This window comes from Cucurbita moschata, unplaced genomic scaffold, assembly GCF_002738365.1.
Source record: "Cucurbita moschata cultivar Rifu unplaced genomic scaffold, Cmos_1.0 Cmo_Scf00009, whole genome shotgun sequence".
Taxonomy (NCBI): domain Eukaryota; kingdom Viridiplantae; phylum Streptophyta; class Magnoliopsida; order Cucurbitales; family Cucurbitaceae; genus Cucurbita; species Cucurbita moschata.
The window spans coordinates 3289745-3317583 of record NW_019268525.1 but is presented as its reverse complement, the minus strand read 5'-3'; the positions used below and the strand labels follow the sequence as shown (position 1 = coordinate 3317583).

Sequence of the window (27839 nt, the reverse complement as noted above, 5' to 3'; positions counted from 1 at the left end):
TAAAAAAAAAAAAAAAAAAAAAAAACTCAAATTCTTTTATTTCTAGTAAATGTTTTAAAACTATTATCTAAATTACAATAATTATCAAAATATTAAATTGTAACATATTATTTATATATATAAAATACGTTACAAGTTGATTTTAAAAAATGGTGCACGACTTGTTTAGATAAATAAATTGAGAAATGGTATAAAGTTATAAAATAAATTAAAGTTTAAAAATATATAAAATGTAAACCAAGATAATATTTAAAATAATTAATTTTTTATTAGAAGAGTGAAGTGGTGGGATGTAATATTTATGCAATATTTTAGAAGTCAACGAGATTAAAATGTCAACGATCCTAAATCCTATTTAATAAAGCTTTAAGATCAAAGGGGAACGAAGAAAGAAGGAAAAGAAGAACAACAACCAGCAGCTCCGCCCTAACCTCCGGCCGTTGTAGACAGGTACGGCGGCTCCAATGCCCGTCCGGTGAAGACGTGGTAGTTGATTACTGGGCCAAGTGTCAATGGCGCCAACTAACGGCTACTCTGATTTCTCCCTCTTGCAAAAGGTAACAAAATTGTAATTCCCTTTTTTGCAAAATTTTACAATATTATTGTTATTTTTAGGTTAAATTATAAATTTTATTCTCTTTTAAATTTACGTGATTTTTAATAAAAATTTAACAAATATGTAACAATTTTAATTATCTGATCGATTTTTTTTTAATTTTTATGGATTATACTTATATTCTAGTGACAAAATTCAATAAGTTAAATTAATAATAATAAAAAAAAATCATTATTTTATGCTCCATTTTGTATTTTAAAATTTATAAATTAATAAAAAATATCCATAAATTTTGTATTTTTAATGAAAAAAAATCATAAACTTTTATTAAATAGTTTTATAATGGACGAAGACCGTCTATTTTTAAAATTTTTAATATTACTTTTGAAATTGATGAACATTTTTTAAAATTGAGGTAGACAATAAATATATATATTTTAATTTTTTGAAAATATTTAAAGGTATTTTTTAAGGTTTTAAATATTTTTTGAAGTTTTCAATTTGATTTCTTTTTTAAATTTTGTTCATAGTTATTTAAAAAAATTAAAGTTTTAAAAATTTATGAGTATTGTTATTAGAGTATTATTATTATTTTTTAAAAGAATATAATCAAAATTTCGGTACATTTTAATATTGAAATTCAGGTAGGGGCGGAGTTCATTGGAACATACATAATGCTATTCTCCGCAGCGGCGGCGCCCATTCTGAACGAGAAGTACCAGGCGGCGGAGAACGGCCTGATGACGAGTGCGATATGCGCAGGACTCGCGGTGATGGCCGTAATCCTCTCCATCGGTCACATCTCCGGCGCTCACTTGAATCCCTCCGTCACTGTAGCCTTCGCCGCTCTCCGTCACTTTCCATGGCTTCACGTCCCGCTCTACATCACCGCTCAGATATCCGGATCTATTTCCGCCGCTTTCAGCCTCAAGATCGTCTTCCGTCCGTTCATGTCCGGCGGCGCCACCGTGCCCTCCGTCGGCACCGGTCAGGCCCTCGCGATCGAGTTCATCGTCACATTCTTCCTCATGTTCGTCATTGTTGCTGTCGCCACTGATACCAGAGCGGTACTGAATCGATTTGCTCTCTGAAATTTTTCTTGTTTGTTCTGAAATTGAGAGGTTGAATCTCGATTTAGAGATTAGAGAAGGCGTTTCCGTCAGCGATTAACTTCGATTGATTTGATTAGGTCGGGGAATTGGCCGGAATTGCAATCGGAGGCATGGTAATGCTCAACATTCTCGTCGCCGGGTAGTTCTCAATTTTAGAAAATCACTCTGTAATTTTCAAAACATTAAATAGATTATGAAAATTTCCACATAAAAAATACTGCAGGCGCGCAACCGGCGGTTCGATGAACCCGGCGAGGACCTTAGGCCCAGCCATCGCAACAGAAAATTTCAAAGGTCTATGGATATACATAGTAGCACCCACAGCCGGAGCAGTGGCTGGTGCAGCCGGCTACACAGCCGTGAAGCTCCGTCAAGACACGGCAGCGGAATCAGCGCGGCGAAATGAAGGAAGCCTCAGCCGATTGGGAGAAAGCTCGCAAGCGGTGGTCCCGTCGAGATCCAGTGGAAACTCGGCATGGAAGCTGGACGGCGGTTCGTGGCTGTGTTTAGCCGGAGAGTGCAGGAAGGAGTGCTCGGAATTGGAGCATCTGAATGTGATTCTGTGTTACAAGGAAGCTAATCAGATCGCAGAATTTCTGGGCAAGAACGAAGCAGGCGACGAGGGTTTGGTATAAGGTTGGGTTTTATATTTAATCCATACCCTAATGTTTATTTAACATTGCGACTTTCTTATTTATTAAATCAAACATGTAACATTGTGAAATAACTAAATAAAAATTATACTAAAAACATAGACATCAAAACAATATTTTTACTAATATATTTATATATAATATGTTCCTCTACGTGTATAAATCACATCCTACTCTAAATCTAAATCTCTTAACTCAATTTTAGTTCTCGACTCTTTAAAAAAAACACTTTAATCAGGTTTTCTAAATAATGTCTGCTAAAATTAATATAAAAGTCAAAACATCGACAAGGTCATTTACGAGATTAGGTAGTGGGCTACCCCTCCACCTATATCTATAAAGGCCAATACTTTTCCAAAAATGGAAATCCCACATTTTTCTTATCCAAAAAAAGAGTTTGCTTTAGGAAAGTCTTTTTCTCGAGGGTGCGACGTTTCTCAGAAGGTTGTCGCAAAATTTATCTTCACGTTTTAAATAAGTATTTTGTAGGCTATTTCTTTGAAGCCATTATATAATTAAATTTCTTAAAGAATCTAGATATCTTCGAGTGCGGATATTTATTACCAAAAATAAAGAAAAGTAGTGATAGAGGTGAAAAATGGACACAAAAAAAGGCCACAAGAGGAGGGTATGGAATTCCAACACCTTGTAAAGTGGGGAATAAATTCACATGTGAAAAATTTGCAATATCCCTTCAAGACCTCCAACTAACCCTAATGCTTTGAGTGATTGGCATCCCCATTTTTGGTAATAAATTATCGTTTTGCACATGCCCATTTGCTTAGAAGGTAAACGTGTTGATATTTTTTGACAGTTTAAAAGTCTCTTATTTTCTTCAAATTAGATAGCTTTTGCCTAAAACCATAAACAACTCTGTTTTCCTCTCTTTATATATCATTTTTAGAGGTCTTATTGGGACAGAAAACAAATGAAAAAAGAGGTAAAGGGAATTGGCATTTGGCAAATGGGAAGGGAGTTCAGTTTGGAGCTTTGTCTTTGCCCATCTTCTCCTGCAATTCCCATGTGAGAGACCCCGTTTTTCTTCAGCTTCTTCTTCTTGTTTTTTTGATAACTTTCATGGAAAGTGGATTTTGGGTTTTTGTTTATGGGTGTAGGATGGCCATGCCATTGAATCATCAGAAGCAGATCATGGTTTTCAATAATGGAACAGCTTCGGTCTGTGACTTGACTGAACTCCAGGTTCATCCTTATTTCTTTTTCACTCCAACTTTTGTTTTCATATGATTCCAAGATGAACTAAATTGGATACAATGTTTGCAGGTAAGAGCCATATTAGGGATAGCAAGCCAAGAGAGGAATAGCAGCAAGAGCCAATGGTGGAGCAACCCAGAACGGTTGAGTCTGCAAATGCCAAATGGTAATGCAGGTTTCTCCATTAAGAAATCTCTTCAGAGGTTCCTACAAAGGAGGAACACCAGAAGAATTCGATCCATGTATCCGTATCACAAACCACGTACCTAATTCAAAGTTTATGCCTCCCAACCTCATCAATCAATCAATCAAAGAATTCTCATTTGCAATTGCAATCTGCTAACATTCTTATATTATATTGTTGAATGTAAATGAGCAAGAACAAACCATAGGATAACTAGAATTCGTTTCGCTCGATTGAATCAAAATACAACAGCCACATTAGAGGGCAATTATCTATCAAGACAGGAGAATGAAATATATTTCCGGGGGCGGGGGCCGGGGCCGGAAAGAAAACAATCTCTAGAATGTGAATAAGATAGTAAAATCAACAGTCCAACCATTACTCCACCAAGCATTATCTTCCTAAGACCAGTCCATTAATAAAGTAAAGACTGGGAATGCTAAAATTTAGTCACCAAGTAAGGAGGCATCATACATTTGTAATCCAGTTGAGAGAGACCACTGAGAGAATGGCCTTGAGAAAGTTTGAACAAACATACACCTTCCAAATAAAAAATGTCTGGAAAAGAGGACTCCTGAAAGTATTAGAATTTTTCTACTGCCCTCTACAAGCGGTTTTCTCGACTTTTCAGCCTCAAGTTAAAGACAGAGCACCAAAATAAAGCTCCCGTCACAACCCCATTAACAATTTTGATAATACACATTTATGCATATGACTATTATTAAACAGAGTAAGCATTTTTTTATGAACGTTTTTTTTTTAATATATTAAACGAAAAACGCTGAAATGGATGTAGAAGCCCCCCCTCAAGCTGGCTCCTGGAGATACATCCGCACCACTTACCGATCATCACGACCTGCCTCATCCAACACCGAGAATGTTCACCTCTTGAAGGAAGCGAGCGATGCAGAATATAACCATCTCAATGGTAACATCATTTACCTGGAACTTCATCGTGTTTTTCCTTCCTAACCCCTAACTGATTCTGAATTCATTTGTCCACGACTTCCACCATGGGCACTGAATTCTGAAACTGGCATGGAACGCTGGGCAAAATCCATTAAAAGCTTCCTTTGTGGTTCATTGGTGTGGGGAAGGCTGGCCCTAAGAAGCTCCACAGGCATTTCGCGACTGATGGCTCTGGCTGCCTCTGACCCTATAACATCAGTGGTCGATGGTGTCTGCGAAAATAATGACTGCACTATAGTCTCGTATTTACTCACACAGTACTTGGTAAGGAGATTGAAGAATTCATCAAAAGATGCCTGCCATAGCGCTCGATTAGGCATGCTACAGTTACTAGCAACATGAGGATCAGTTAATAATTCTGTAGCCCTTTCAAGAATGGACCTCAGAACAATAGAGGCTCCATCTCCAGCAGAACTTCCAAGGGGGCGTAGTGGTGGCTGCTCTGATGAGCAGACAACAGCAACAAGACAAGCACTTAATGCACGAAGGTCCATACCGTTAACACAGGCAGAAACAGTCTTTGAGAGATTAGAGGTTGTCTCAGCTGCTCCAGGATCAGATGGAAGTCCCCCAAACAAGAACCTCAAGTGACGAAAAATAGCCATACAGACAATTCGTGCAAGCTCGCTACCAGGGAAAATCAGCTTGAGGAATTTAGAAAGAAGCTTTCGACCTTTGGGAAGAGAGGCCAAACGCAAGAACACAATGTCATCCTTTGGAGACGGGCCAACACCATGGCTACTTTTTCCAAGGGGGTCAACAAGCTGAAGTGACGCTGCCATACCTTCCAGCAGCATCTGTCGCCTTCGTCTGAGCTGGACTCCTCCATCTTGTGGTTTATTATGTTGTAATAGCCGATCAATATCGTCTATATCAAGAAGAAGACAGAGACCATCTTCAATGGTGATTCTAGCAGCAAGCATTGGTTCTTGCTCAAGAGGCCTTTCGGATATCGTCTGTTCAGAGCTACCGTCACACAAACCTGAGGATGGAGGACCAACTTCAAGAAGAGGGCGAGGTCTACGAATGGAAGCTAAAGGTATTTTTCCCAATGAATCAGGTGTGGAATGAGAATGCTGATCTGAACCACTACGAGATCGAGATGGAAGCTCTCTTAGTCGGGAGGGACAAAATGCATTCTTTGATCTTGACCCAGCAGCTTTTTTGGCAACACGAGCCTGGTGATAATAGTCATCTATGTAAGGATCATTGCTGTGGGTGGCAGCATGCTGCATCTTCAGAATACTTTCTATCTCATCAGCTGTCATATGCTTAGATCTGAACTGGAAGGATCCACTATCACTCTTTTGACTACCAGTTTCAGAACCTTGCTGAGAAGAACGCATGTTATGTTTCCCTCTCTGTGATTTAGGTTTCTGATCTCTCACATCAGTCAATCCAAGGATTGCTCTATGGGAAGATGGTGAATGGGCATTATAGAGCTGAGACTGAAGAGCTGCAAAATGCGCCAAAGATGGTTGTACTGGATGATGTAGCCTGTGCTGTTGCAGCTGCTGATGAGCTGACAATAACTGAGAGGATAGGATGCCATTTTGATGAGATAGTTGCTGTTGCAATATACTGTTCAAGAGATTTGAGTGATCCCCATGTAATAGACCAGCGTTGTTAATCCACTGATTTTGTGGCCTGCTACTAAAAGAAAGGCCGGGAGTGGTGAACTGGTGCATGTTGCCTCCATAATGCAAGCCATGCGGCATCCCAGCTAACTGCATATTAGACTTGGATAAAGAGGCGATGTTAGGTGCAGAGAAGGGTAACTGACTTCCATCAGGAAGGGATGAAACATTTAGGTGACGAGGTGAACCATGTTGAGACCTACTTCCTGGAGGAGGGAATGATGTGAAAGAAGATTTTGGTACTAAAATTGGTTCACTAGAAAAGTGATGTTGTGTAGGCTGCTGCTGAGGATAAGAGGACGTTCTATACAAAGGTTTTGGTTCAGGAAGACGAATAGAAGATTGAGGTTGAGATGACCATCTCTTCTCCTCCTGAGCACATTCTGAATCAAATACATGCTGCTCTATCCAATTACAAAACTCTCCATCTTGTGCCCAATCAGTTGCAGACGAACCTAAGGAAGATGATAATCATATGCGCTCAAAATTACTATATAGAACATTTGAGCTAAAAATGAAACTATATCTTTAAGGACGAGAGGACACACATCGACTGAAGAAAAAATATCATACACCATAATTTATTAAAATAACCATAAAAGAGAACCAATTAGCACTCATGCTTCATATAGAACATAAAACACCAAGATGGTGAAAGAAAATAAATCTTTCATTCCCAATACATTTCTTTTCTTCATGTTTCTAGAGCTCAAGGATACAGAAATACAACCTATAAACAACTGCTATCCAAATGAGGTTATTCTTTCTGTTTCTCTAATGAGGTTATTCTTTATGTTTTTCTAAGCACAACCTTTCATTAAGGTATCCAACCTCTACAAAAAACCAAACCCCCAAAAGTCGTACTTTTTCAGTTAGGTTCATCAAAAGGAAAGGTCTTAAAGGATGTTGAAGCGTGTTTGTCTTGCAATAAGTTGTGCCACTCTAAGAAGCATGGACACAGACAAAGGATACAGATGCAACGACACATCAATTGATAAAATGTACAAATGTAGAACAGACACTCTTTTAAAGAATATATGTGCATATGCACATAAACTAACATATTTTCTACTTCAAAATAGATAATACACATAAATTTAACATGATATTACATGTGCTTGAACAATGAGTAGGTTACAGCAATAGGAAAGGTCTTTAAGTCCGTTGAGTGTGTTAGGCTTGCAAAAAATGTGCCAGAAGCACGGACAACACAGGATATGAACACAGCGACACATAAATTTCTAAAATTATAAATTTGTAGGCCAGACTCATTGGCTACCTGTTTAAAAGAATAGTGCATAGATACTAACAGATTTGGAACTTCAAAATAGATAAGACACAGAGATGTAACATGAAAATATTAAATGTGCTTGAACAAATAGTAACGTGGACATCCCCCACAATTTCTTTTTGTCTTTCAGATGAGTTTTAAAGGTTGGGATAAATTTTGAGCCCTCCTCCCATTGACCAATTGTCTTTTTTTTTTTTTTTTTGCAATCCGTTTGAGAGTATCTCCTTTTTTGTAATTTCATCTTGTCAATGAAATGTTCCTATTTCCTATCGGAAAAAAGGTTGGGACAAATATAAGGGCAGTAAGTAAAAGGTAGAGTGGGGACAGATTTTTTTTTTTTTAATTCTCAATCAAAATTTTCAAGTCGACACAGCTTTGTGTCCCCACTATGTCTCCATATGAGCCTCACATGTATCCTTGACATGTCCAAAATGGGAAAGAAATGGACTAAAAGTAAAATAGGATACCTTTTTCCACGTGTCGGACGTGTATGAAACATGTGCAAATATATCCGTGTCCGAAATGTATCTAACATGTGCATTCGATCAAACAGATGGTGTATGTGCTTCCTAGTGATGTAGGAGGTCCTACACCATCCACCGTTTCAAGATAAGCGAGAGGTCTTTGGAGGGTGACCCCCTTTTTTTTTATTTTTTATTATCACTTATTCTTCACAAGTTAATGGCCTTTTCATAGTCTCTAGATTGGTCCCTTTATCCATTTTATATCTATTTTATCCCCATTTCAAGATAAGGGGTCGTTCAGTGGGCACCTTTTTGCTATTTTGAGGAATGTTTGGATCAAGAGAATTGGATATTTTAATAGTGAAAATTCCTTCGGGAGGGGGTCACTTCTTCTAAGTGAATGTAGTAATCTATAAATGGAATCCTTAGTTTGGACTTACTTTGAATCCTAAGTTTCCTTCTTCTCAGTGGATGTACATCTCTAGGGAGAGAGGATGTACTTTCAGATCTTTAGTTAGAATCAGCGATGTGATTGTCAAAATGCTTTTCCAACTTAAATGCACAACTAACGGCTACCTAGAGTTGGGAATCTAGAGATAATAAGACAATCTTCTCACGTTGCTAAATAGGGATGGAGATTTACAGAGTGAAATGCTTTGTGATGGAAAGTAATCTCTAATAGGTACAGCTTGTCTAAAGAAGAATGTGCAGCAATAAGTTGATGTTCGTAGAGGGGATAAGATTGAGTTCTGGATTGGCCAGTAATTAATCAAGATTCCAGTTTATCAACTTTCTCAAGGCTCTTTAGAGTGGTGAATTCATCTCCTTTTCCCAAAGCTGGTCCGTTGCAACTCTAGGATGCGACTTAAATTTTAGAAGAAACCTTTAGGATCAGGTGACTGTGGATTGGACAAAGCTTTCCAGCCTTCTCGTGAGATTTATCCGAGGAATAGGAAAATAAAAAGAAGTGGTCACTCAACCGAGATAGTGCACTCTCAACGAAATGTTTTGCAAGGAAGATCAGTGACAAGGTTGATAGCACTATTCAATCCCTTTGTCAACGCCATCTGGAAATCAAAAGTCCCAAGGAAGGTTTGAGTTTTTCTGTGGCTTTTTGGCCTTGAGAAGCTTAATAAATGCAGCAGATTGCAAAATAATGTCATTGCCGTCTATGTCCCCTAACTGGTACGTGATGTCATTGCCTTCTTTCAGCTCATCTTTAGGACCTATGTTAAGGGAAAAGCCAAAATTCTTTAGTTTAATGTGGTGGTTGTCTTTGGAGACTTTTGTTGGAAGACCGTCCATGGACAAACACCGCAGGGGATTGGGAGATCCTTTTTGTAATCCTTAAGTGGTTTGGGGATAGCTCGTTTCCTTCTCTTGTACTTCCTTTTCTAAGAATATACAAGTTTATGTTTCTTATCCAAATAAATTAAATATGTAAATATGTATAGAAAGAAGAATAAATTTAGAAATTCCACTGATAAAAAACTCACTTTCCCGAGAAAAAGAACCAGATCCTCGGTCTCCAATAACTCCAGGGTGTCTTGGTCCAGTAACAACTTTGTTCAGCTGTACAAAAGAAAACAAATGAGTGACACAACAATGAAAATTATTGTTTCCATTCACATGAAGAAGAAGAAAAATAAGAAAGAATATTGTAAGTTCATATTAATATACGATATACTGTTTCTTATCCAGAAATACACACACAAACTCAGGATAGGGTGCAGATGGGGGCAACAAAATTAGTTCCTAGTAAAAACAAGGACAATGTCTACCAATGAAAGTGCATCAGTATGACAAAATCATGGCATAATTGAATTATCCAACCAAGATGGCAAGGCAGTAGCATGCCACGTATGCATGTAAGCTCCAACATATATTGGATAAGAAATCAATTGTCAACCCATAATCTTGCTAAGTTCCTTCCAGTCAGAAAGGGTGTTAAGAAAAACACGAGGGAGAATAAGAACTTAAAAAATATTCAAATCAAGACTGTTTTGTAAACAAGATTCTTTTAAAAAAAGTTAGTTTCTTTACTATAAGTCAAGTTAGTTTATCGTCTAAAATGCATGGTTTTCAGATGCGCATACATGAAAGATTATCTTCTTCTTAAAAGATTTAATTTGAAGTGTAAGCCTTTAACTAATATTCTATGGGTTAATATATTTTCTGTTCGCAGAGTAGTTGGTAACTATTTTGTAACCAAAGCAACTGCTATCATGATGGGAGTTAGCAGAAAGTTTTAATTAGTATTCTATGGTATAAATCTTTCGGCAAAGTAATAAACAAAAACGAAATCACATCAGTTGCGTCATTATTTTTGAAGAAGAAAACTGCTGTATAATATCTGGACTTTTCTCCCTCTTGCAATTGGTAATTTAATTCACCCAAAAGAACGCATCAGGAGATCACACCAATAAAAGAATTCAAGAGATTTTATTATTCATCTTTATTTGCATAATTATTAATGGAGGCATACCTTTGCAAAAGTGTTTGCCAAATCATCCATTTCCGATAAAGATCCCAACCCTGTACCCTGAAATTGAAAAAAGAAAAAAGGATAACATTAAAACTATTTCTCATATCTTCCATAACTGTCAATGGTCCCAATAGCCTCATCTTGACCATCTCCAAACCAAATAACATTAAAAAGCTCCACCAACCTAATCCAACTAGGACCTTCCAATGAAAAAGATCTCATCTAAAACCAAGGTCCCAATCATTAACCTCGTTCCTCCAACACTGCTCAACGGTAGCATGTTGTTTCATTGAAATGCTGAATAAATCTGGAAAAGTAAAGGCTAAAGAAGCATTCCTAACCGTATGTCCTTCCAAAAACGAATCATGCTCCCTTATTGTACCTTAAAAGACAGAATTTTTAAGACAGCTCCATTCACAGCTATATCAAACCAAGGCCTACCTTTGGCTTTGCGAAAGGAAAGCCGTGATTTGAAATTGCCAAGAAATATAACTTCCTCGGATTTCGTAATTTTAAAGTAAATAATGGGAGTAAAGTTAGATTCTGGAAGGACGAATGGGTGGGGGGACTGACTCTGGAAGAGAAACTCCCATTTGCTTCATTTCAATGAAGCAAGATGCGATAATTCCTGAAATAGTGAGGCGAGAGATTGGGATTATGACCTCCAAAGCGGTCTCTTTGATAGGAATCTGGAAAGCTGGGTTGTGCACTTGTGCTGGTTGATTCACTTGATATTGCCTCGTCGGGACAGTGTAATGACTGAGTTTTGTGGTCTCTTGATTCAGGGGGTGTAGTCACCTCAAAGTCTACTTTTCTGAAGTGATGGGTTCTGCCCTACAGTGGGGTCTCCTTTTTTATATTATTTAACATTTTAAGTGCCCTAAAAAAGTGAACATTTTTTTGTGGCCTATAGTCCATAGAAGTTTAAACACTCAGGGCATGGCTCAAAGGAAGTGCAGGAACTGGGCTCTCACACCGATGATGTGCTGTCGTTTCCTTCAAAGTGAAGAAAATCTGGATCAATTGCTCTTACATTGCCCGTTTGCTGCCAATGGTTAACTCTCCCTCATGAATATCTTTGGGGTGGGCAGTTGTTTGCCGAGATCTATAGATAGCTGGCTCTTAAAAGTTTGTTCAAGGTGGAAAATGTCCAAAATGGCCAACATTCTATATGGCGCTGTTGTGGCACATTTGGTAGGAAAGAACGCAGAGGATCTTTGAGGATGCATCTTCATTTGAGTTTTCTTTATAAGTGTATAGTATATTACTTCTATTTGGAGGTATAGTGACAGAAAATTATTTTATTTTTATAGTAACAACCGTACAACAGTCTTTATCGATTGGAAGGCGCTCTTTTAGTTTGTTCACCCCCAACCCCTAGGTTGTCCCCCTTTTCTACTTGTCAGACATTTCTCGTTTCTTATCCACACACATGCACATACACAAAAACATATATATATAAATAAATAATTCTGACGTGCTCTTTCTTTCATAGGGAACAAAAGTAGCATTCAAGAAACGTAACTGTGAACTAAAGCTTACCTCTTCCTGAACAAACAAACGATATTCTTCATCTGTAGACCCAAATAATGGAACATCTTCGTCTTCTTCTAAACCTCCCAGCTCCACTTCTCCCACGACATTTTGACCAAAAAATTCATATCGTGAAGCATCAAAGAGTGAATTAGCTGCATAAATAAAAATAAGATCATCAACTAGTCGCTTTCGAAATAAAAGGGAGGGAAAAAAGTCAACGGCTGAGGACAATCTAATTTATCCCAATTGAACATTTCCACCTCTCTTCCTATATCAGAACCCAGTAAAATAGTTCAATTACATAGGAAATTGAGACTTTCAACAAGAATGGGAAAATACAAACAGAAGGAGCCAAAATATACCAGCTGAGCTGAGTAACCTGATAAAATAACATAAAGAAACTAAACTAAATAAAAAGTCTACAAGAAGCTAAAGGCTAAAGCATCCCATTTCCAAGATCTTAAAAGCTAGCAGCAATTATCCCATCACCAAAAACCTCTAGTCACGTTAGCCAAAATACCTAAAGCATAGCAGAAACACAGGGAAACTAGCAATGCTCCGCAAAGAAAGAGACAACAAAAGGTCTATGAAGCATGTCTTTCACCAATCACGAATTACAATACTTCTTGAAGAGTAAAATAACAAAGTATGAATGCAAAACATTCTATCTCGCCCTCCCCTTAGCCACAAGTCAGATAAAGTGGATCATACCACCATAAACACAACCAATTTAATGGTAGAAATACATAACATACGATACCATTAAACATTCAAATGCAAACACACTTCAACAAAGGCAGATAGATACGAAAAATACAGCTTCAGCACTGAGAAACGCCTCAAAAGAGGCAGATAGATACGATATAACAGTTGGAGCACCAGGGAAAACTTTAACAGAGGCAGATATATACGAAAGCAAAACAAATTTAAACAAATAAACAACAAGAAAAATACATAAAATCAGACAATCCAAGGTCCCAAACTAACTAGAACGCTACAACCTCTATAATACACCAACAACAAAAACCGTCAAACTACTTCATCTACCGACTTCCCAAAAAATCCAAACAAGCTCCAGAAGAACTCGATCGAAAAACGAAAAAAACGGAGACAAATCTCAAAGCAGAAACAGTGAGCTCACCAGAGGAATTCTCCGTAGAGCCCTTCAAATCCTTGGCATCAACAAGTTGTTCCATGGCATAAGAAAGAATCAAACAACCTCGAAGAATCGCGGAAAGGGACGAACCATACAACCAAAAAACACCAAAACAAGCAGCAGCAGCAGCAGCAGCAGCAGAAGAAGAAGAAGAAGAACAGAAGCAGACAAAGAAGCCGAGAAACAACAACCAAACAACAAAAAACAACGGTGTGGTCGTCGTCGTCCTCCTCCTCCTCCGCGTAGAAACCAATTCTAAAACAACAAGAAAAAGACACAGCACCCACACAAACGCGGTGGGTTCTATTCTAGGGTTATCTCAAACTGAAAACCAAGATTTACAGGAAGAGAAACGACAGCATTACAGAAAATCGAAAAGGGCTACAAATTCAGGCTAGAACTGAGGACCATTAGATGAAGAAGAAGAAGAAGAAGAAGAAGAAAACCCATCTCTCTCGATGAGAGAGAGAGCGCGCGCGCAAGAGGGAGAGAAAGAGAGAAAAGAGATACAATAGGAACATTTTGGAGGTTGGGCTTAGGTAATTACAGAGATCAAAGATCGGGGAAGAGAGAGAAAGAAGACGAAGACTTTTTTTTTTTTTTTTTTTCCATATCTCTTTAATTTTAATTAAATTCCATTTTTCATATTTAATAATTTTAGTTTTTAATTTTAAAACCCAAATAATTTTTTATTTTTTTTTCACTCACCGGAAGGCACGTGCTTAGTGAGACAAATCCGGACGAAGGGAGGAGAGAGAAAGTGGGACACGTGGTGAGTTATGAGTGGTGAAATGCAAGGTGTGTTTGAGTGAGTGGTACGCTACTGGAGATATTCTTTTTTAATTTATTATTCTATCGAATATTTTATTTATTTGTTGGTTTTTCCATTTTTAATTGTTTTATAAATAAAGGATAATTTTTCATTGCAACAGATTGGTGACTTGTATTTTTAATAAAAGGAAATATATAATTAGAAGGTAGGCTTTGGAATTAAGGTATGTGGTTTTTGTTTTTTAGTACATATATTATTATTCTCAATAATCAATTTTGTAATAAAAATATATTTTACGTAGATAAATAATTTTAAATGAATATGGAAAATTTTAAAAAAATATTTTTTTTTTGCCTTTTTTTTTTTAGTTTATTTAAATTTTTATTTATCTTGAAATATCTTTCATTTTCGTTAGTTTATTTTTTATTGGTTCGTTGACAATATTTTAAGTTTGTCGTAGATTTAAAAATAATAAATACATGTCACTGATTTTTAAAAAACGTGAATAATATAAATATAAAATATTATTATAGTTTATACACTTAAAATATCTAAATTTTGTCTCATATAATTGGTCTATTATAACTATTTATTAAAAAATAAGAATAATAACAATAAATAAATAAAGTATTTTATTTTAAATTAAAAAAATGCAAGTTTAATTTAAAATTTTAAATTAAAAATAATACAAGTTTAATTTAAATATCCAAAATATATTTTAAATAATGCTTTTAATAGATTTACATGGTATTATTCATTTTTTTTTAAGTTAAATGATATATTAAACATAAATATAATTTTTTTTAAAAGTTAAATGATATATTAAACATAAATATAAATTATCCGTAATATAATTTTATGTGCCAAGTTTATTCGATTAGGAACATAATTGAAAATTCAAAAGGTCTTTTTTTTTCTTTTTGACTCGGAAAGATGCTCATTGAGATGTAGAAGAAAACCACTAAAGCCTCGAGTCATTGAGATGTAGAAGAAAACCACTAAAGCCTCGAGTCATCAATAACCCTTAGCTCATGCTTGGACACAAAAACAAAAGTTTAAAAACTTATTAAACACAAATAGACAAAAATGTAAAACCGCATCTCGAAAGGACTCCGATCCTCGTCGAATAAGATAAGCACTTTTTCGGAGAACACATCCAAAACTACCCATAAAAATTTATTCTGAAAATAAAACTACTCATAGTAACTACAACAGAATAAGAACACAAAATTAAAAATAGTTCCTACCAGAGCCTCACAGCAGCTTCTAAAATGTTACAAACTGCCTGGTCTTTTCCATTTTTATTACTACAATCATCACAAACACGACATCATCAAGATCAAGTGACATTTCCTCGGACCTTGTCACCTTTTTTTGTCGGAATTTTTATTGCAAGTTTATACCCATTTCATTATGTGTAGTGAAACTTACAAGCCAGGAATTGGGAATTGAGTTGTAAGAGCTTCAACTCTCGAGCGAAGATTCGAAACTCGGTCGATTAAGGGGAAATCAGAGGTTGCTACAAACTTGAGGAACTCTTGAAGCTTTGATCCTGGGGCTAGTGGTTTGGCATCGAGAGTTATCTTAACGCCCTCATGTATGAAGTCTGCAACTGCAATGAATTCCTTCTCAGTGAATCCTCGGGTGGTCATGGCAGGCGATCCGATTCGGATGCCTCCTGGAACTAGAGCACTCTTGTCACCTAAGCACAAAATAGCAAGGAGTTAGTTCAAGAAAACTGGATATGGTGACCGGCTTTTGAAACGCAAGTCATTACCTGGTACTGAGTTCTTGTTGAGAGTGATTGAGGCCATGTCGAGAATCTTTTCCACCCGTGCCCCATCGATGCCCTGTGGTTAGAGTGTACTTAAAGATTAACATGTGCTAATACATGCTTCTTTACATCGTCATCTCAATTTTCAAAGCACAGATGTGAGGAACAATGTATTTACCAATGGCCTTAGATCTACAAGAACCAGGTGATTGTCACTTCCACCAGAAACTAGCTTATAACCTAACTCGACCAATCGACTAGCAAGAGCTCTGCAATTGGAGACGACCTAAAGTATGAAAAACTGTGTTAGAAAATAAGAAAACAAGTGTTTTACACCACGTTTAGCTAATCGAGGAAGTGTCGTACCTTGTTCTGATAGTCCTTAAATTCTGGAGATTGAGCATGCTTCAAGCAGACAGCAAGTCCCCCAATTGTATGATTATGAGGACCACCCTGTAAGACAACAATAAAACCAACATATTTAAAAACCAAAGTCGAAGTCTCGAGCAAAATGAACGAACTCTTCTTTACATGCTACCACAAGGCAGGTCAAACCAACCTGTAATCCTGGGAACACAGCATTATTAATTGCAGATTCTAAGTCAACTCCCAGGACAGGATCTTTTCTGAAGAAAATCATGCCACCTCTTGGACCTCTCAGAGACTGCAAACAATTTGACATTTCTTTCACGCTGAGAAAGCAGTTTTTTTATGCAAAAAAACAACCAGTATCCTACCAAATTATATACAAAGCTAATATGTTCTAAGAGAAGGCAGAATGACATCATGACCGAAAAACAATCGATACAAGTAAATGTGCATGAAATGAACTTCGAATCACGTCTATTTTTTCAGAAAAAAGGTATATATTTGTCTTCCTGAAGCTATCTTGGGCTGGTGGCTGAAAGACAAAGCAAAAGTGATCTAGAAGCGCGTTGTTTGTACTCTTTGGTGGATTATATGGCTTGAAAGAAATCAAAGGGTCCAACACTGTTTTAATTCTTCTCGTGATCATGTATTACATATGGCCTTTTCAGTTGGGTGCCCTTCAAAGAGAATTTCTTTTGTAATCACAATTTTCCTTTTATTTTTTATGTTAACATGGATTGGAGTTCTTTCTCTACCCTGGCTGCTAGGTTGTTCCTCTTTCACGTTTGGTTCTTGAATGTACACATTTCTTATTTTATAAAATGAAATAACTTTCGATGAAAATTTGTTCTTTACCTTGTGTGTTGTTGTGGTCACAATATCACAGTATTCAAAAGGATCAGCAACCACCGAAGCAGCAACAAGCCCACTAATGTGAGCCATATCCATCATGAGAAAAGCACCAACAGCATCAGCAATCTACCAGAGCAAATCAAATAAGTTATTCACTAATGCTAGTTAGAATCTAAATAGGGCTACTTAATGTAAAATGGTGAATAATATCAGAAATCCTGACTTTTCTCATGCGAGGATAATCAAAATCACGTGGATAAGCACTTGCACCAGCAATAATCAGCTTTGGTCGAAATAAGTTGGCAGTTTTTTCGAGCATGTCATAATCTACAATGCCTGTAAGAGTTTTCTATTTACTTAGAATGAACAAACCAGTGAAGAGACCATAAAAAAAATCTATCCCACGTGCGGTACATACCTGTAGTCTCGTCAAGACGATAAGGCATAGATTCAAAATAAATTGATGTGCCTGACACCCGCCTCTTTGGTGTCATAAACCCATGAGACAAATGTCCTCCATGAGGCAAGTCCAAACCCTAAAGTCATTTAACATGAGTCAGTATAACCATTGATTGTCTAAATTAACGTGGGGGGTTAAAAAATAACGATAAGGATACTCACCATGATTCGATCGTGTGGATTAAGAATTGCTGTATAAACCTCAAAGTTAGCAGGTGATCCAGATAACGGTTGAACATTTACACCCCACTTGTTATTGTCCAAACGAAATGCTGCTAGAGCCCTTTGTTGACAGAGTGTTTCAAGCTCATCAATATGTTCATTGCCACCATAGTACCTGAGATACATGACAAAAATCTTAATACGCAATAATCCTTCATCGACAACTTATCCCAAAACCTCCCACCAAAAACTAGAATTCACATCCATAGTACATCAAATGAATAAAGTTCACCTTTTTCCAGGCAATCCTTCCGAGTACTTGTTTGTGAGGCAGGACCCTACTGCCTCCATAACTGCCCTAGATGTAAAATTCTCAGATGCAATGAGTTCAAGGCTTTTAAACTGTCGCTGCTTTTCTTTATCGATAATGCTTCGAACATCGGGATCTGCTTCACTCAAGCCATGGTCTACAAAACCGCTTCCACCTGCACAACACCAATGAAGTTAACCAGTGCCAAATTCTCCCACTCAATCAAACACAGTTCTTCTCATTCCTAGCAATCAATTAGGCTAATCTGGTATCAAGAAACAATATAAATCTTGTACAATTCTTGCCCGAGTAAAGGGTCAAACTTCGAGCGATTCTATTAACATGTACCAAGCAGATATGCCAAATTTCTTTCAAACAATCACAACATTGGTAAATGACATTAGATTATATTTCACCTCCAAGTTGTGGAGCAGAGACAGATACAGAAGATGATGCCTTCCCCGCAACCATGTTTGCTTCAACACTGGAGGATTTGCAGGGCTTTAAGACGGTCCATTTCTTGTGTTGCGGAAACACACAAATGCTAGACCCTTTCGAAGGAAAAGACGATCCCTTCGCACAAACAACAACTTGCAGAGAGCCCATCACTGCAGCACCACTCGCAGCCTGCATTCTGTCCACTTAAATCTTCACAAAAAATCCTACAAATTTCATATAAGAAAACGAACTTCAATAACAACCAAACGCCATCACATAACCCCGATTACAGATTACAGGAAGACAATAGCTTCAATAAACATCAAAAGTTAAAAAAATAGCATGCAACATAGCATAGCATCATATTTGAGCACATCCAACCCACAGAACGCTTCGAACACGCTGTGAAATTCTTGTCAGGTAAAAACAAAAACTATCAATCGTTTATCGCCAAAACTCCAATACTCCAATAGAGAATAAAAAAGAGCCGAAGTCAGGAAACACAGAAATGGCAGAGGAAAAGCTAAGTAAAGTGAGATGATGATACAATCGATGAAGGTAAAACGAAACCTTGAACCGGAGACGGACGGGAGGCGGAGGTTGGAAGCAGAGCGGCTGAGTATCCGTTTTCCGCACCTTAATTCTTCGCGATTGTTTATGCGTTTGGCTCGTATATAAAACGCCGGAAGTGTAGGGTTCTGATGAATTTCAAATAATTGCAACTTTTTGTGATTTGTTTAGTAATTTTCGAATAAAAATTATCGGTTTATATCTTTTCCATGTCAGCAGCTCTCGATTATCCCTTCAGCGATTGTCATTTTTATTAATACAAACAAAAGTAGAAATAAGTGTAAAACCGCTGGAAGGGAGGAGGCTGCGGCGGCACGCGGAGGAGGCTGAGGCGGCACGCGGAGGAGGCTGCGGCGGCACGAGGAGGAGACGGCATGAAGAATACGGTGAAGAAGAAAGGGCGTGGAGCACGCATGAGAGGGATTTCCTTCCTTTTATTTCTGAACTTAATTTAAAGCATATTAATAAAAAAAAAAATTAAGTCTAAATGTATTTTTACTTAAATTTTCAAGTGCATTTTTTAAATAAAGTAATACGGTTTTAATCCAAAATTAATGGTAATAATATATTTTTTTTAATTTAGGTATATAATTAAAATTTTGAAAATTTTAAGAATGTTTTTATACAAAAATATAAAATTAATAATTATATCAATTTAACAATAGCCCCACCCCCAAATTTATACATTTTTGTTTAATTCAAATTAATATATATATATATATATATATATATATATAATTGTCTCTATAAATTATAAATGCAATAATTTCTCTACCTTCCAATTATTATTTAATATAAAATTAAAATTTGCTAATTATTAACTATTTTTATTTATATTATAGATTTCTAATTTGCTTATTGGCACTTTTATTTTAAAATGTATTTTTATATTTATATTTATTTTAGTGGCTACTACTTTATCAATTTTAAATAATTCATCATACAACTTTACAAAATATTTAAAATTTAAATAATTGTGAAAACCTTAAGCTCAACCGTTTGGAGATTGGACATGGACATGGACTACAATTGAACATTTGTACATGTACGTATTGAGTTTTGATGGAAAACTGGGAGCGTATTAGATGTTTTTTTTTATTTTCATGTTTTTCAACCTCGATTTACGATATCAACTTATAATAGTTATGTTTCACGTAAATTTATTTAAATTTGAACCGTTTCAATCATTACATTTGGTTAAATTACTTTAATAATTTAATGAACAATTTTTTTTTTTTTAATAATGGACTCCCTGGAAATAATTAAAATATAAATATTTTAAAGGAACACTACAAAATTAAAATATAAATATTTGAATATTTGTGGAGGATAAAGTTGAGTCATGGTAGGAAGGCCCAATTAGACTCTTAAAGCCCTAAAACCCGAAGGTTGAAACCCTAATTCCCATTGGCTAAATAAATCATTTCGCGTTCCTTCAGCCGGCGAAAGAGGCACAAGGGGAAGCAGGGTAGAAGCCAAAAATGGTGAAATTCCTCAAGCAGAACAAGGCCGTCATCGTCCTTCAAGGACGTTACGCCGGTCGGAAGGCGGTCATCATTCGCGCCTTTGACGACGGAACTCGGGATCGTGCTTATGGTCACTGCTTGGTCGCCGGACTCAAGAAGTATCCGTCGAAGGTCATTAGGAAGGATTCTTCTAAGAAGACTGCTAAGAAGTCCAGAGTCAAGGCCTTCATTAAGCTTGTTAATTACAGACATCTAATGCCGACCAGGTACACTCTCGATGTAGATCTAAAGGATGTCGTCACCGTCGATTCCTTGCAGTCGAAGGACAAGAAGGTCACAGCCGCTAAAGAGACCAAGAAGAGATTCGAGGAGAGGTTCAAAACCGGCAAGAACAGGTGGTTTTTCACCAAGCTCAGGTTCTGAAGAGGCTCGGTCTGGATTATTCTCGTATTAGGTTACTCAGGAGTTCAATTTTTGTTTCTAATTTCATCTTTTGTTTTCGAGTAATCGGTAGTTTGTTTTGGTGTTTAATTTTTGTCTTGACGTACTCTAATCCTTCGGATGAGAAATTTCTGGGTTTATAATGCTACATTCGAGACTTCACTTCTGTTTCCATGAGAGTATTGTTATTCATATATTTATTTAGAACACTGGACTACTGATTCTCACTGAAAACGAGCATTTCTGCAACTGTTGGATAGCTCTAACCTTAACCATCAGGAGCTAAACAATTGATGAACTGAAGGAAGAGTTGGTGAGATGTTTTATTCGAGTAAGTCCTGTTCCTAGCTCGATTGAGATGATCTGTCGCGGACTGCCCCCATCATATTTCCATTGCTTGAATTTATATGTTCTTGTGGGCTATTCAGTTGAACCATTGTTAGGGTGACCCTTCGACCAAAACTAGTGGTTACTTTCGAGACAATCTCTTTAGTTGAACTGATGTTTTTGCGTGATTGAAGCTGTTCTTCTTTGTTCAAGAAGTTATATTTTCAATTTTGATTTGTCGAGGGTATGGATTAGTATACAATTTTGTAACTTGCGCAAGCACCCATTGAGTTTTTATGATTTTTGTGGGACTTTACTTCAATTTTTGAATAGGGTTGAATGTGGATACAATATACCTTGGACCAAAATTCATGATCGTTGTTCGACTCTACCTTCATTTGTAGTCGGTGTTGAATGCATATTAATTCTTTACACATGCATGCAGGCTTGTACTCATCACACTATATCATGATTGTATCCATGATTTTTTAAATTCTTTTTAAAAAAATGTTAAACAAGTCCTAAATACTAAATTAGGGACAAGAAGATCTATTAGACACAACTAAAGAAATTTATTGGACTGGACGCCTTATGTTTAGACTTATTGACATAAATGTGAATGCACACATAAACTCAAACTTAATTAATGATATATATTTTATTATATGGATTGTATTTAGCCCATCTAGAAATTAATTTTTTATTTTATTTTTTAGTATTAACACGAGGTATGAAAAGCTAAACTTCCCACCATAAATGAAACATACACGTCAATTATCGCTAAATTATTTCAAAATATTAGACACATGAATTATTAATAATTATATATTTTGCCCTTATTAATTTTCGTGATAAAAAAGTTTTATTTTTATTTTTAAAATTTGAGTTAAACAAAAAGATAGCCCATTTGAGTCTGAAAGCCCATTTCAGCACGGCCCAATATCACATGAAAGCCCATTTTCACAAGGAAAGCCCCATTACCCTATTTTAGGGGAAACCTAAATCCGCGCTTTGTCTGTTGGAGCCGACGCGAAGGGAAAAAACACAGAGAGGAGAAATCCGACCATGGTGAAATTCCTCAAGCAGAACAAGGCCGTCATCGTCCTTCAAGGCCGTTACGCTGGCCGGAAAGCGGTCATCATTCGTGCCTTCGACGATGGGACTCGGGATCGTGCTTATGGCCACTGCTTGGTCGCCGGAATCAAGAAGTATCCGGCGAAGGTAATTCGCAAGGACTCTTCTAAGAAGACTGCTAAGAAGTCCAGAGTCAAGGCCTTCATCAAGCTTGTTAATTACAGACACCTAATGCCCACCAGGTACACTCTCGATGTGGATCTTAAGGACGTGGTTACCATCGATAGCTTGCAGTCGAAGGACAAGAAGGTTACGGCCGCTAAGGAGACCAAGAAGAGATTCGAGGAGAGGTTCAAGACCGGGAAGAACAGGTGGTTTTTCACCAAGCTCAGGTTCTGAAGAGGCTCGTTCAGTTATGGATTACTCTGGTATTAGGCTACTGAGCAGCTTTATTGTTATTTTCCGTTTTGTTATCGAGTTATCATACGTTTAATTTTGAAAGGTAGTTTGTTTTGGTGTTTAATTTTTCGATGGACGTATCCTAATCTTTTGGATGAGAAATTTCTGTGATTTTGATATTACATTTGAGATTTCACTTATTTATCTTCACAAATATTTCGACTTATGTGATAGCATTGTTATTCGTATGCTGAGTGTTTTTGTTTCCTTTGAATCTGTCTGTTTCATTGCTTTAATTTTATCGAGAAATGGTGTCCTGATTCTCACTGAAGCGAACATTTCTATAAAGAATTGCTGAGATGTTTATTATCAGTTAGTATTGTTCTTAGCTTTGCTTGATAAGATCTTCAATGAGTTTCTGAAATTACATTTCCATCTGTTGAATCAACTGATGTTTATTGGTCAAACTGGTCGAATCAACTTCGTTTGATTGCTTTTTTCATATTCTGGCCGTCCGGGAATGGATAATTGTTTTTGAGATGAGATGGGCTGTGTTTCTTTTGCATAGTTTGAAGCCAACATGTTTAATTTTAGTTGAACAGATTATTTGTGATGGTTGGATCTTCTCCTCTGCTTGATGAAACTTTGAATTGGGAGCTGAAATTTGAATTTACCTTATTTGGTTTGATAGAACTGTGTTCATTATCACATGTTATTGTTGAAAACGAAACTGTTCATTCTTTTAAATTCTTTTGAACTATGAATTGCAAGTATGTTAGGATGTACAATTATTTGTAGCATTCCCATTTCATAAATCCTGCCATCCTCTTCAGGGAAGCCTTGTTTATTCATTGTGTTGTTCCTTCATAATCACTCTTGATATGAACATGTAGAATGTTGAATATATTGTTCTACTGATGTTTTCATTCCTACTTTAGGACAGTCAACGTTTCGAAAATTAACATCACTAGACTGATAATCTCTTGATCTTCCATTATAAATATGACTGAATATCTGATTCTCTTTCCCTTATATATTGCTTGCTAAATGGACTATATTTTGTTTGATGCTAAGTATATGATATCAAATGTTGTGTGACTTTATCCATTCCGTATGGCTGTCTGTGCTCGTTAAGGTTCTCACTGTTATGCTTGCGCTCATCTGCTGCTACTTGTACTTTGTTTGTCCGAGACTGATTGCTTATTTACCTTGATATTCAGTAATTTTCTTTCCCATTTCGTGGTTATGCATTCAGCTCCTTTTTTCCCCCCACATTTTAGAACATCCGGCTAATAAATCATTATACTATGAGTCCTTAATCTTGACATTTCAAATAGCCATTCAATATAAGATATGATGTTGTCTCTAGTTCAATATAGATTCAATATAGATGCGATATCCCACATTGGTTGGAGAGGTGAATAAAACACCCTTCATAAGGGTGTGACAACCTTCCTCTAGCAAACGCATTTTAAAGCCTTGAGGGGAAAACCCGAAAGGGAAAGCCCAAATAGGACAATATATGTTAGTGGTATTACTAGGCCGTTACAAATGGTATTAGAGCTAGACATAGGACGATGTGATGACGTGCTAGCCTTCTATTGAAGGGGGTAGACACGAGGCGGTGTGCCAGTAAGGACGTTGGTCCTAAAGGAGGGTGGATTTGGTGGGAGTCCCACATCGATTGGACCTTGTAAAACCATTTATTAAATCATCAGGATAATGATCCATCAACCTACTGTGTGAATATGTATAAAGAACAAGCAAATCCTATGAAGATATAGAAAATGATGTTTTTATGTGAGCAATAGAAGCCCAAGTTCATGGAATTGTTGATGTGGAGCCATTGAATGAAAAACAGTGAGGATTTCACACAAAAATTCTAAATTTGAGATTTTCTCTTCTTACCCGAAGTTAAGCCAATGAGAACAAGGAGGGATAAAACTTGGTCGGGGAGAGAAAACTATTAAGAATTTAAAAATAGTTTTTATTGAAAAAAATGAAAATAAAATTGAAATTAATAAGGTTCATATGAGACTATATAGATTACGCACATTAAGGATAAATTCATACGTATATGGTTCATTCTTGGAGGATAAGGATAGGGAGTGGAATACCCATTTCCAAACCCATCATATTTATCTCAACCCAAGATCCGACCCGCACATCATTTTTTCTTTTTCAAATTATTATTATTAGACATTTATTTACTTCAATCATTTTTAATAATTCACTTTAAAAAAATCACATTTGCAAAAAAAAAGTCAAACCATAAATTTATTATAGTTAGTTTTAAAAACAGAACAAATTTTATAAATATCAAAATAATAATTTAGAAGGTAAATAGAATTCACAAAGAAAATAAGTGCTCAAAATATATAATTACGTGAAATTAGGTGTATGATTAATTGGAAACATAAATTTGACTAATCTCATAAATTAATAATTAAAACAAAGAAAGAAAGAAAAAAAAGCCGGGAGAAACGGCGTTAAATCGTAGGGGTTTTCTTTTTGTTTAAAAATAATAATAATAAATAAACAATGACGTGGCCGGGCTGCAAAACTTAAAAATTAATACGTAAAAGGTGAACATAAAAAACGCACTTAACGACAGCTGCAGACGGAGTAGCTAACGGCATTTCCGGATAAGAAAAAAAAAAAAAAAACTAAAACTAAAATGGTATTTATTTAATTATTTAATTATTTAATTATTTAATTATTTAATTATTTAATTATCTTCTTCCTTCTTCATTCGTCCATCACAATTCTGACACTTTTTGTGTGCAACTCTCCTTCAATCCTTCTTTGTCCCTTTCCCCCAAAAGCTTCTCTCCTTTTGATTCTCTCCTCCGAATCATGCTTCGCAGTTTAATCCCTCATTCCCCCATCAATTCCGCTTCCAATTCCATGTCGTCCAAGCGCCCCGCCGACGCCGACTCCGCCGCCGACGACCCTTCCTCTAAGCGTCTCAATTCCGGTCCCTCCAACTTCCACGCCGGCGCCTCCGGGGAGAAGGACGTCGAGGAGGAAGAAGAGCTTCCGCTTGTCGATGGCAGCGACTCCACTGGTTTGAGGCTGCTAGGTCTTCTTCTTCAATGTGCTGAGTGCGTCGCTATGGATAATCTACAAGAGGCGAACGATCTCTTGCCGGAGATCTCGGAGCTCTCCTCGCCGTTCGGTACCTCACCTGAGCGCGTCGGCGCGTACTTTGCCCACGCGCTTCAGGCTAGAGTGATAAGTTCTTGCTTGGGAACCTACTCGCCCTTGTCGATTAGGACGCTGAATCAAACTCAGTCGCAGAGGATGTTTAATGCTCTGCAATCCTACAATTCGATCAGTCCCTTAATCAAGTTCTCTCACTTCACTGCTAATCAAGCCATTTTCCAAGCCTTGGACGGCGAGGATCGAGTCCACGTTATCGATCTCGACGTAATGCAAGGTCTTCAATGGCCTGGATTGTTCCACATCCTCGCCTCCCGCTCGAAGAAAATCCAATCCCTACGAATATCCGGCTTCGGATCCTCTTCGGAATTGCTCCAATCCACCGGGCAGAGACTCGCCGATTTCGCAACCTCCCTCGGCCTCCCGTTCGAGTTCCATCCAGTGGAAGGCAAAATCGGAAACCTAACGGACCCAAAGCAACTGGAATTGAGGGCAGGCGAGGCGGTGGTAGTGCACTGGATGCACCATTGCTTGTACGACATAACCGGCAGCGATATAGGTACGCTGAGACTTCTTTCAACCCTAAAACCTAAACTGATCACCATTGTGGAACAGGATCTGAGCCATGGGGGCAGTTTTCTAGGAAGATTCGTAGAAGCTCTGCATTACTACAGCGCGTTATTCGACGCGCTGGGTGATAGTTTGGCGATGGATAGCGTGGAAAGGCATGTGGTGGAGCAGCAATTGTTGGGATGTGAGATTAGGAACATTATCGCCGTCGGTGGACCCAAAAGAACTGGAGAAGTGAAGGTGGAGAGATGGGGGGATGAACTGAAACGGGTCGGGTTCGGAGCCGTCTCTCTTGGGGGAAACCCAGCTGCTCAGGCCAGTCTGCTTCTGGGCATGTTCCCCTGGAAAGGGTATACTCTGGTTGAAGAAAATGGGTGCCTGAAACTCGGATGGAAGGACCTTTCCCTGCTCACAGCCTCTGCCTGGCAGCCCTGTGATTGAAAACCCCATTGTTTCAAGTGCTTTTCTTAGAGCAGTTCATAATTTTGGTTGAAGGGGGGGCGGGGCAGGGGCAGGGGCAGGGGCAGCCCTCCCTCCCTCCCTCCCTTCCTCTGCCAAGAACAATAATGGCGCCATTATTCCTGGCTGTGGATGAACAGAGGAGGCCATTAAAGCAGCAAAAGAATTGGGACAACAAAGCTCGTCTTACTGAGTTTGGGAACTTGGAGATTGTTGGATTAGCAAACAACCTGCTGTGTAAGACTCCTTTATCTCTGCTGCTTCTCTGGTTTTAGTTCTGTGTAAAATATCATTGTCTATTTCAGAATAAAAGCATGATGAATAAGATCATTATTCTTGCTTCTGGATCCGAGATTCGAACTACTGATTTTTCAGTCTTAACTCAGTTTAATTAGCTGAGTTATGGTGTTCGTTTTTAGAATAATGTTGGTTTTATTGATCAAGTTGATCGTTTTTAGAATAATGTTCTTTTTATTGATCAAGTTGAGTATTCCATTCAAGTACACGGATCTTTAAATCTCTAGAAATAACTTTCTAGGCTACACTTTTGAAAAAAAACGTTTACACGACACACTATGATTGGATTCTTCTCTGTCTCTTTTTCTTTCTTTTGAGGGTACTTTTTAACATTTTTCCTTTGTTAATTTATGCATACTTTATGCTCCTATGATTATATAATGTGAAGCAGTAAAACAAGCTTAGTTTTAATGTTTCACAGAAGTGACAAGATTTCAACCACAACCTATGGTTTATTTATCACTATACATATCATGATTTTGATTAAAATGGATAATAGCCTGCTTTGACAGGGAACCAATGGCTGAGCATGCAAACCACCATCAAAAATAAAAACGAAAAAAGGAAAAAAGAAGACAATTTTTTAATGGACAAAACTGATGTGATATGGATTTGATCAAAGCATCATAGAAAGTAACTGCTTAACCTCTCCCAAAAATAAAAATGAACTTCAATTATTATAA

At 37.2% G+C, this 27839-nt stretch overlaps 8 protein-coding genes across 12 annotated transcripts in view; 5 read left to right on the top strand and 3 right to left on the bottom strand.

The window, feature by feature from the left end:
• The window catches only part of LOC111447149 (N-acetyl-D-glucosamine kinase-like), a 5719-nt gene extending 5198 nt beyond the window's left edge, over positions 1-521 (bottom strand). For both annotated transcript variants that reach the window (XR_002711226.1, XM_023086165.1), the window contains exon 1: positions 432-521. The gene's annotated coding sequence lies outside the window, so the exon portion shown is untranslated. The remainder of the gene's footprint in view (positions 1-431) is intronic.
• Positions 278-2418, top strand: LOC111447150 (probable aquaporin NIP5-1). Of its 2 annotated transcripts, none has more exons than XM_023086167.1 (4): positions 278-557; positions 1247-1623; positions 1746-1807; positions 1892-2418. In XM_023086167.1, the coding sequence occupies exons 2-4, from the start codon at positions 1297-1299 to the stop codon at positions 2301-2303; spliced, it is 801 nt and encodes a 266-aa protein (XP_022941935.1). In that variant the 5' UTR covers positions 278-557; positions 1247-1296; the 3' UTR covers positions 2304-2418. The 2 variants fall into 2 exon arrangements, with proteins under 2 accessions (XP_022941935.1, XP_022941934.1); XM_023086166.1 differs by having other exon boundaries at positions 473-557; positions 1201-1623.
• Positions 2419-2952: 534 nt separating this feature from the next.
• On the top strand, positions 2953-4029 carry LOC111447151. 2 transcript variants are annotated; one of them, XM_023086170.1, is made up of 4 exons: positions 2953-3068; positions 3226-3344; positions 3437-3521; positions 3603-4029. In XM_023086170.1, exons 2-4 carry the CDS (start codon positions 3250-3252, stop codon positions 3801-3803), a joined length of 381 nt encoding a protein of 126 aa, XP_022941938.1. In that variant the 5' UTR covers positions 2953-3068; positions 3226-3249; the 3' UTR covers positions 3804-4029. The 2 variants fall into 2 exon arrangements, with proteins under 2 accessions (XP_022941938.1, XP_022941937.1); XM_023086169.1 differs by having other exon boundaries at positions 2953-3344.
• Positions 4030-4136: 107 nt separating this feature from the next.
• Positions 4137-13839, bottom strand: LOC111447147 (protein PAT1 homolog 1-like). Its single transcript, XM_023086164.1, has 5 exons — positions 13241-13839; positions 12106-12251; positions 10564-10620; positions 9575-9650; positions 4137-6778 (listed from the first exon to the last, which is right to left on the bottom strand). Exons 1-5 carry the CDS (start codon positions 13293-13295, stop codon positions 4686-4688), a joined length of 2427 nt encoding a protein of 808 aa, XP_022941932.1. The 5' UTR covers positions 13296-13839; the 3' UTR covers positions 4137-4685.
• A 1327-nt stretch (positions 13840-15166) lies between these two features.
• On the bottom strand, positions 15167-19191 carry LOC111447665 (serine hydroxymethyltransferase 3, chloroplastic-like). Of its 2 annotated transcripts, none has more exons than XM_023086942.1 (12): positions 18962-19191; positions 18370-18587; positions 17936-18128; positions 17644-17818; positions 17441-17558; positions 17246-17358; positions 17026-17148; positions 16361-16465; positions 16168-16254; positions 15980-16087; positions 15805-15877; positions 15167-15729 (listed from the first exon to the last, which is right to left on the bottom strand). In XM_023086942.1, exons 2-12 carry the CDS (start codon positions 18584-18586, stop codon positions 15455-15457), a joined length of 1587 nt encoding a protein of 528 aa, XP_022942710.1. In that variant the 5' UTR covers position 18587; positions 18962-19191; the 3' UTR covers positions 15167-15454. The 2 variants fall into 2 exon arrangements, with proteins under 2 accessions (XP_022942710.1, XP_022942709.1); XM_023086941.1 differs by having other exon boundaries at positions 18370-18615; positions 18962-19189.
• Positions 19192-20348: 1157 nt separating this feature from the next.
• LOC111447385 (60S ribosomal protein L27-2) lies at positions 20349-21072 on the top strand. The gene has a single exon (XM_023086529.1). It carries the CDS (start codon positions 20443-20445, stop codon positions 20848-20850), a length of 408 nt encoding a protein of 135 aa, XP_022942297.1. The 5' UTR covers positions 20349-20442; the 3' UTR covers positions 20851-21072.
• A 1129-nt stretch (positions 21073-22201) lies between these two features.
• LOC111447386 (60S ribosomal protein L27-2-like) lies at positions 22202-22894 on the top strand. Its single transcript, XM_023086530.1, has one exon. The coding sequence runs from the start codon at positions 22261-22263 to the stop codon at positions 22666-22668; it is 408 nt and encodes a 135-aa protein (XP_022942298.1). The 5' UTR covers positions 22202-22260; the 3' UTR covers positions 22669-22894.
• A 2537-nt stretch (positions 22895-25431) lies between these two features.
• LOC111447384 (scarecrow-like protein 23) lies at positions 25432-27209 on the top strand. Its single transcript, XM_023086528.1, has one exon. It carries the CDS (start codon positions 25525-25527, stop codon positions 26839-26841), a length of 1317 nt encoding a protein of 438 aa, XP_022942296.1. The 5' UTR covers positions 25432-25524; the 3' UTR covers positions 26842-27209.
• The last annotated feature ends 630 nt before the right edge of the window (positions 27210-27839 follow it).

Bases quoted from the DNA above. Each gene is read 5' to 3' on its own strand.
- LOC111447384 (XM_023086528.1), top strand. From the start codon at position 25,525: ATGCTTCGCAGTTTAATCCCTCATTCCCCCATCAATTCCGCTTCCAAT.
- LOC111447386 (XM_023086530.1), top strand. From the start codon at position 22,261: ATGGTGAAATTCCTCAAGCAGAACAAGGCCGTCATCGTCCTTCAAGGC.
- LOC111447151 (XM_023086170.1), top strand. From the start codon at position 3,250: ATGAAAAAAGAGGTAAAGGGAATTGGCATTTGGCAAATGGGAAGGGAG. The intron at 3,345-3,436 runs GTGAGAGACCCC...TTATGGGTGTAG, and splicing joins TCTTCTCCTGCAATTCCCAT to GATGGCCATGCCATTGAATC. The intron at 3,522-3,602 runs GTTCATCCTTAT...CAATGTTTGCAG, and splicing joins GTGACTTGACTGAACTCCAG to GTAAGAGCCATATTAGGGAT.
- LOC111447385 (XM_023086529.1), top strand. From the start codon at position 20,443: ATGGTGAAATTCCTCAAGCAGAACAAGGCCGTCATCGTCCTTCAAGGA.
- LOC111447665 (XM_023086942.1), bottom strand. From the start codon at position 18,586: ATGCAGGCTGCGAGTGGTGCTGCAGTGATGGGCTCTCTGCAAGTTGTT. The intron at 17,819-17,935 runs GTGAACTTTATT...CATGTATCTCAG, and splicing joins GAAGGATTGCCTGGAAAAAG to GTACTATGGTGGCAATGAAC. The intron at 16,088-16,167 runs GTACGACACTTC...TTCATACTTTAG, and splicing joins TTAAGGACTATCAGAACAAG to GTCGTCTCCAATTGCAGAGC.
- LOC111447150 (XM_023086166.1), top strand. From the start codon at position 513: ATGGCGCCAACTAACGGCTACTCTGATTTCTCCCTCTTGCAAAAG. The intron at 558-1,200 runs GTAACAAAATTG...ATTGAAATTCAG, and splicing joins ATTTCTCCCTCTTGCAAAAG to GTAGGGGCGGAGTTCATTGG. The intron at 1,624-1,745 runs GTACTGAATCGA...TGATTTGATTAG, and splicing joins TCGCCACTGATACCAGAGCG to GTCGGGGAATTGGCCGGAAT.
- LOC111447147 (XM_023086164.1), bottom strand. From the start codon at position 13,295: ATGGAACAACTTGTTGATGCCAAGGATTTGAAGGGCTCTACGGAGAAT. The intron at 10,621-12,105 runs GTAAGCTTTAGT...TTTCAATTTCAG, and splicing joins GTTTGTTTGTTCAGGAAGAG to GGTACAGGGTTGGGATCTTT. The intron at 9,651-10,563 runs GTATGCCTCCAT...TCTTTTGTACAG, and splicing joins TGGCAAACACTTTTGCAAAG to CTGAACAAAGTTGTTACTGG.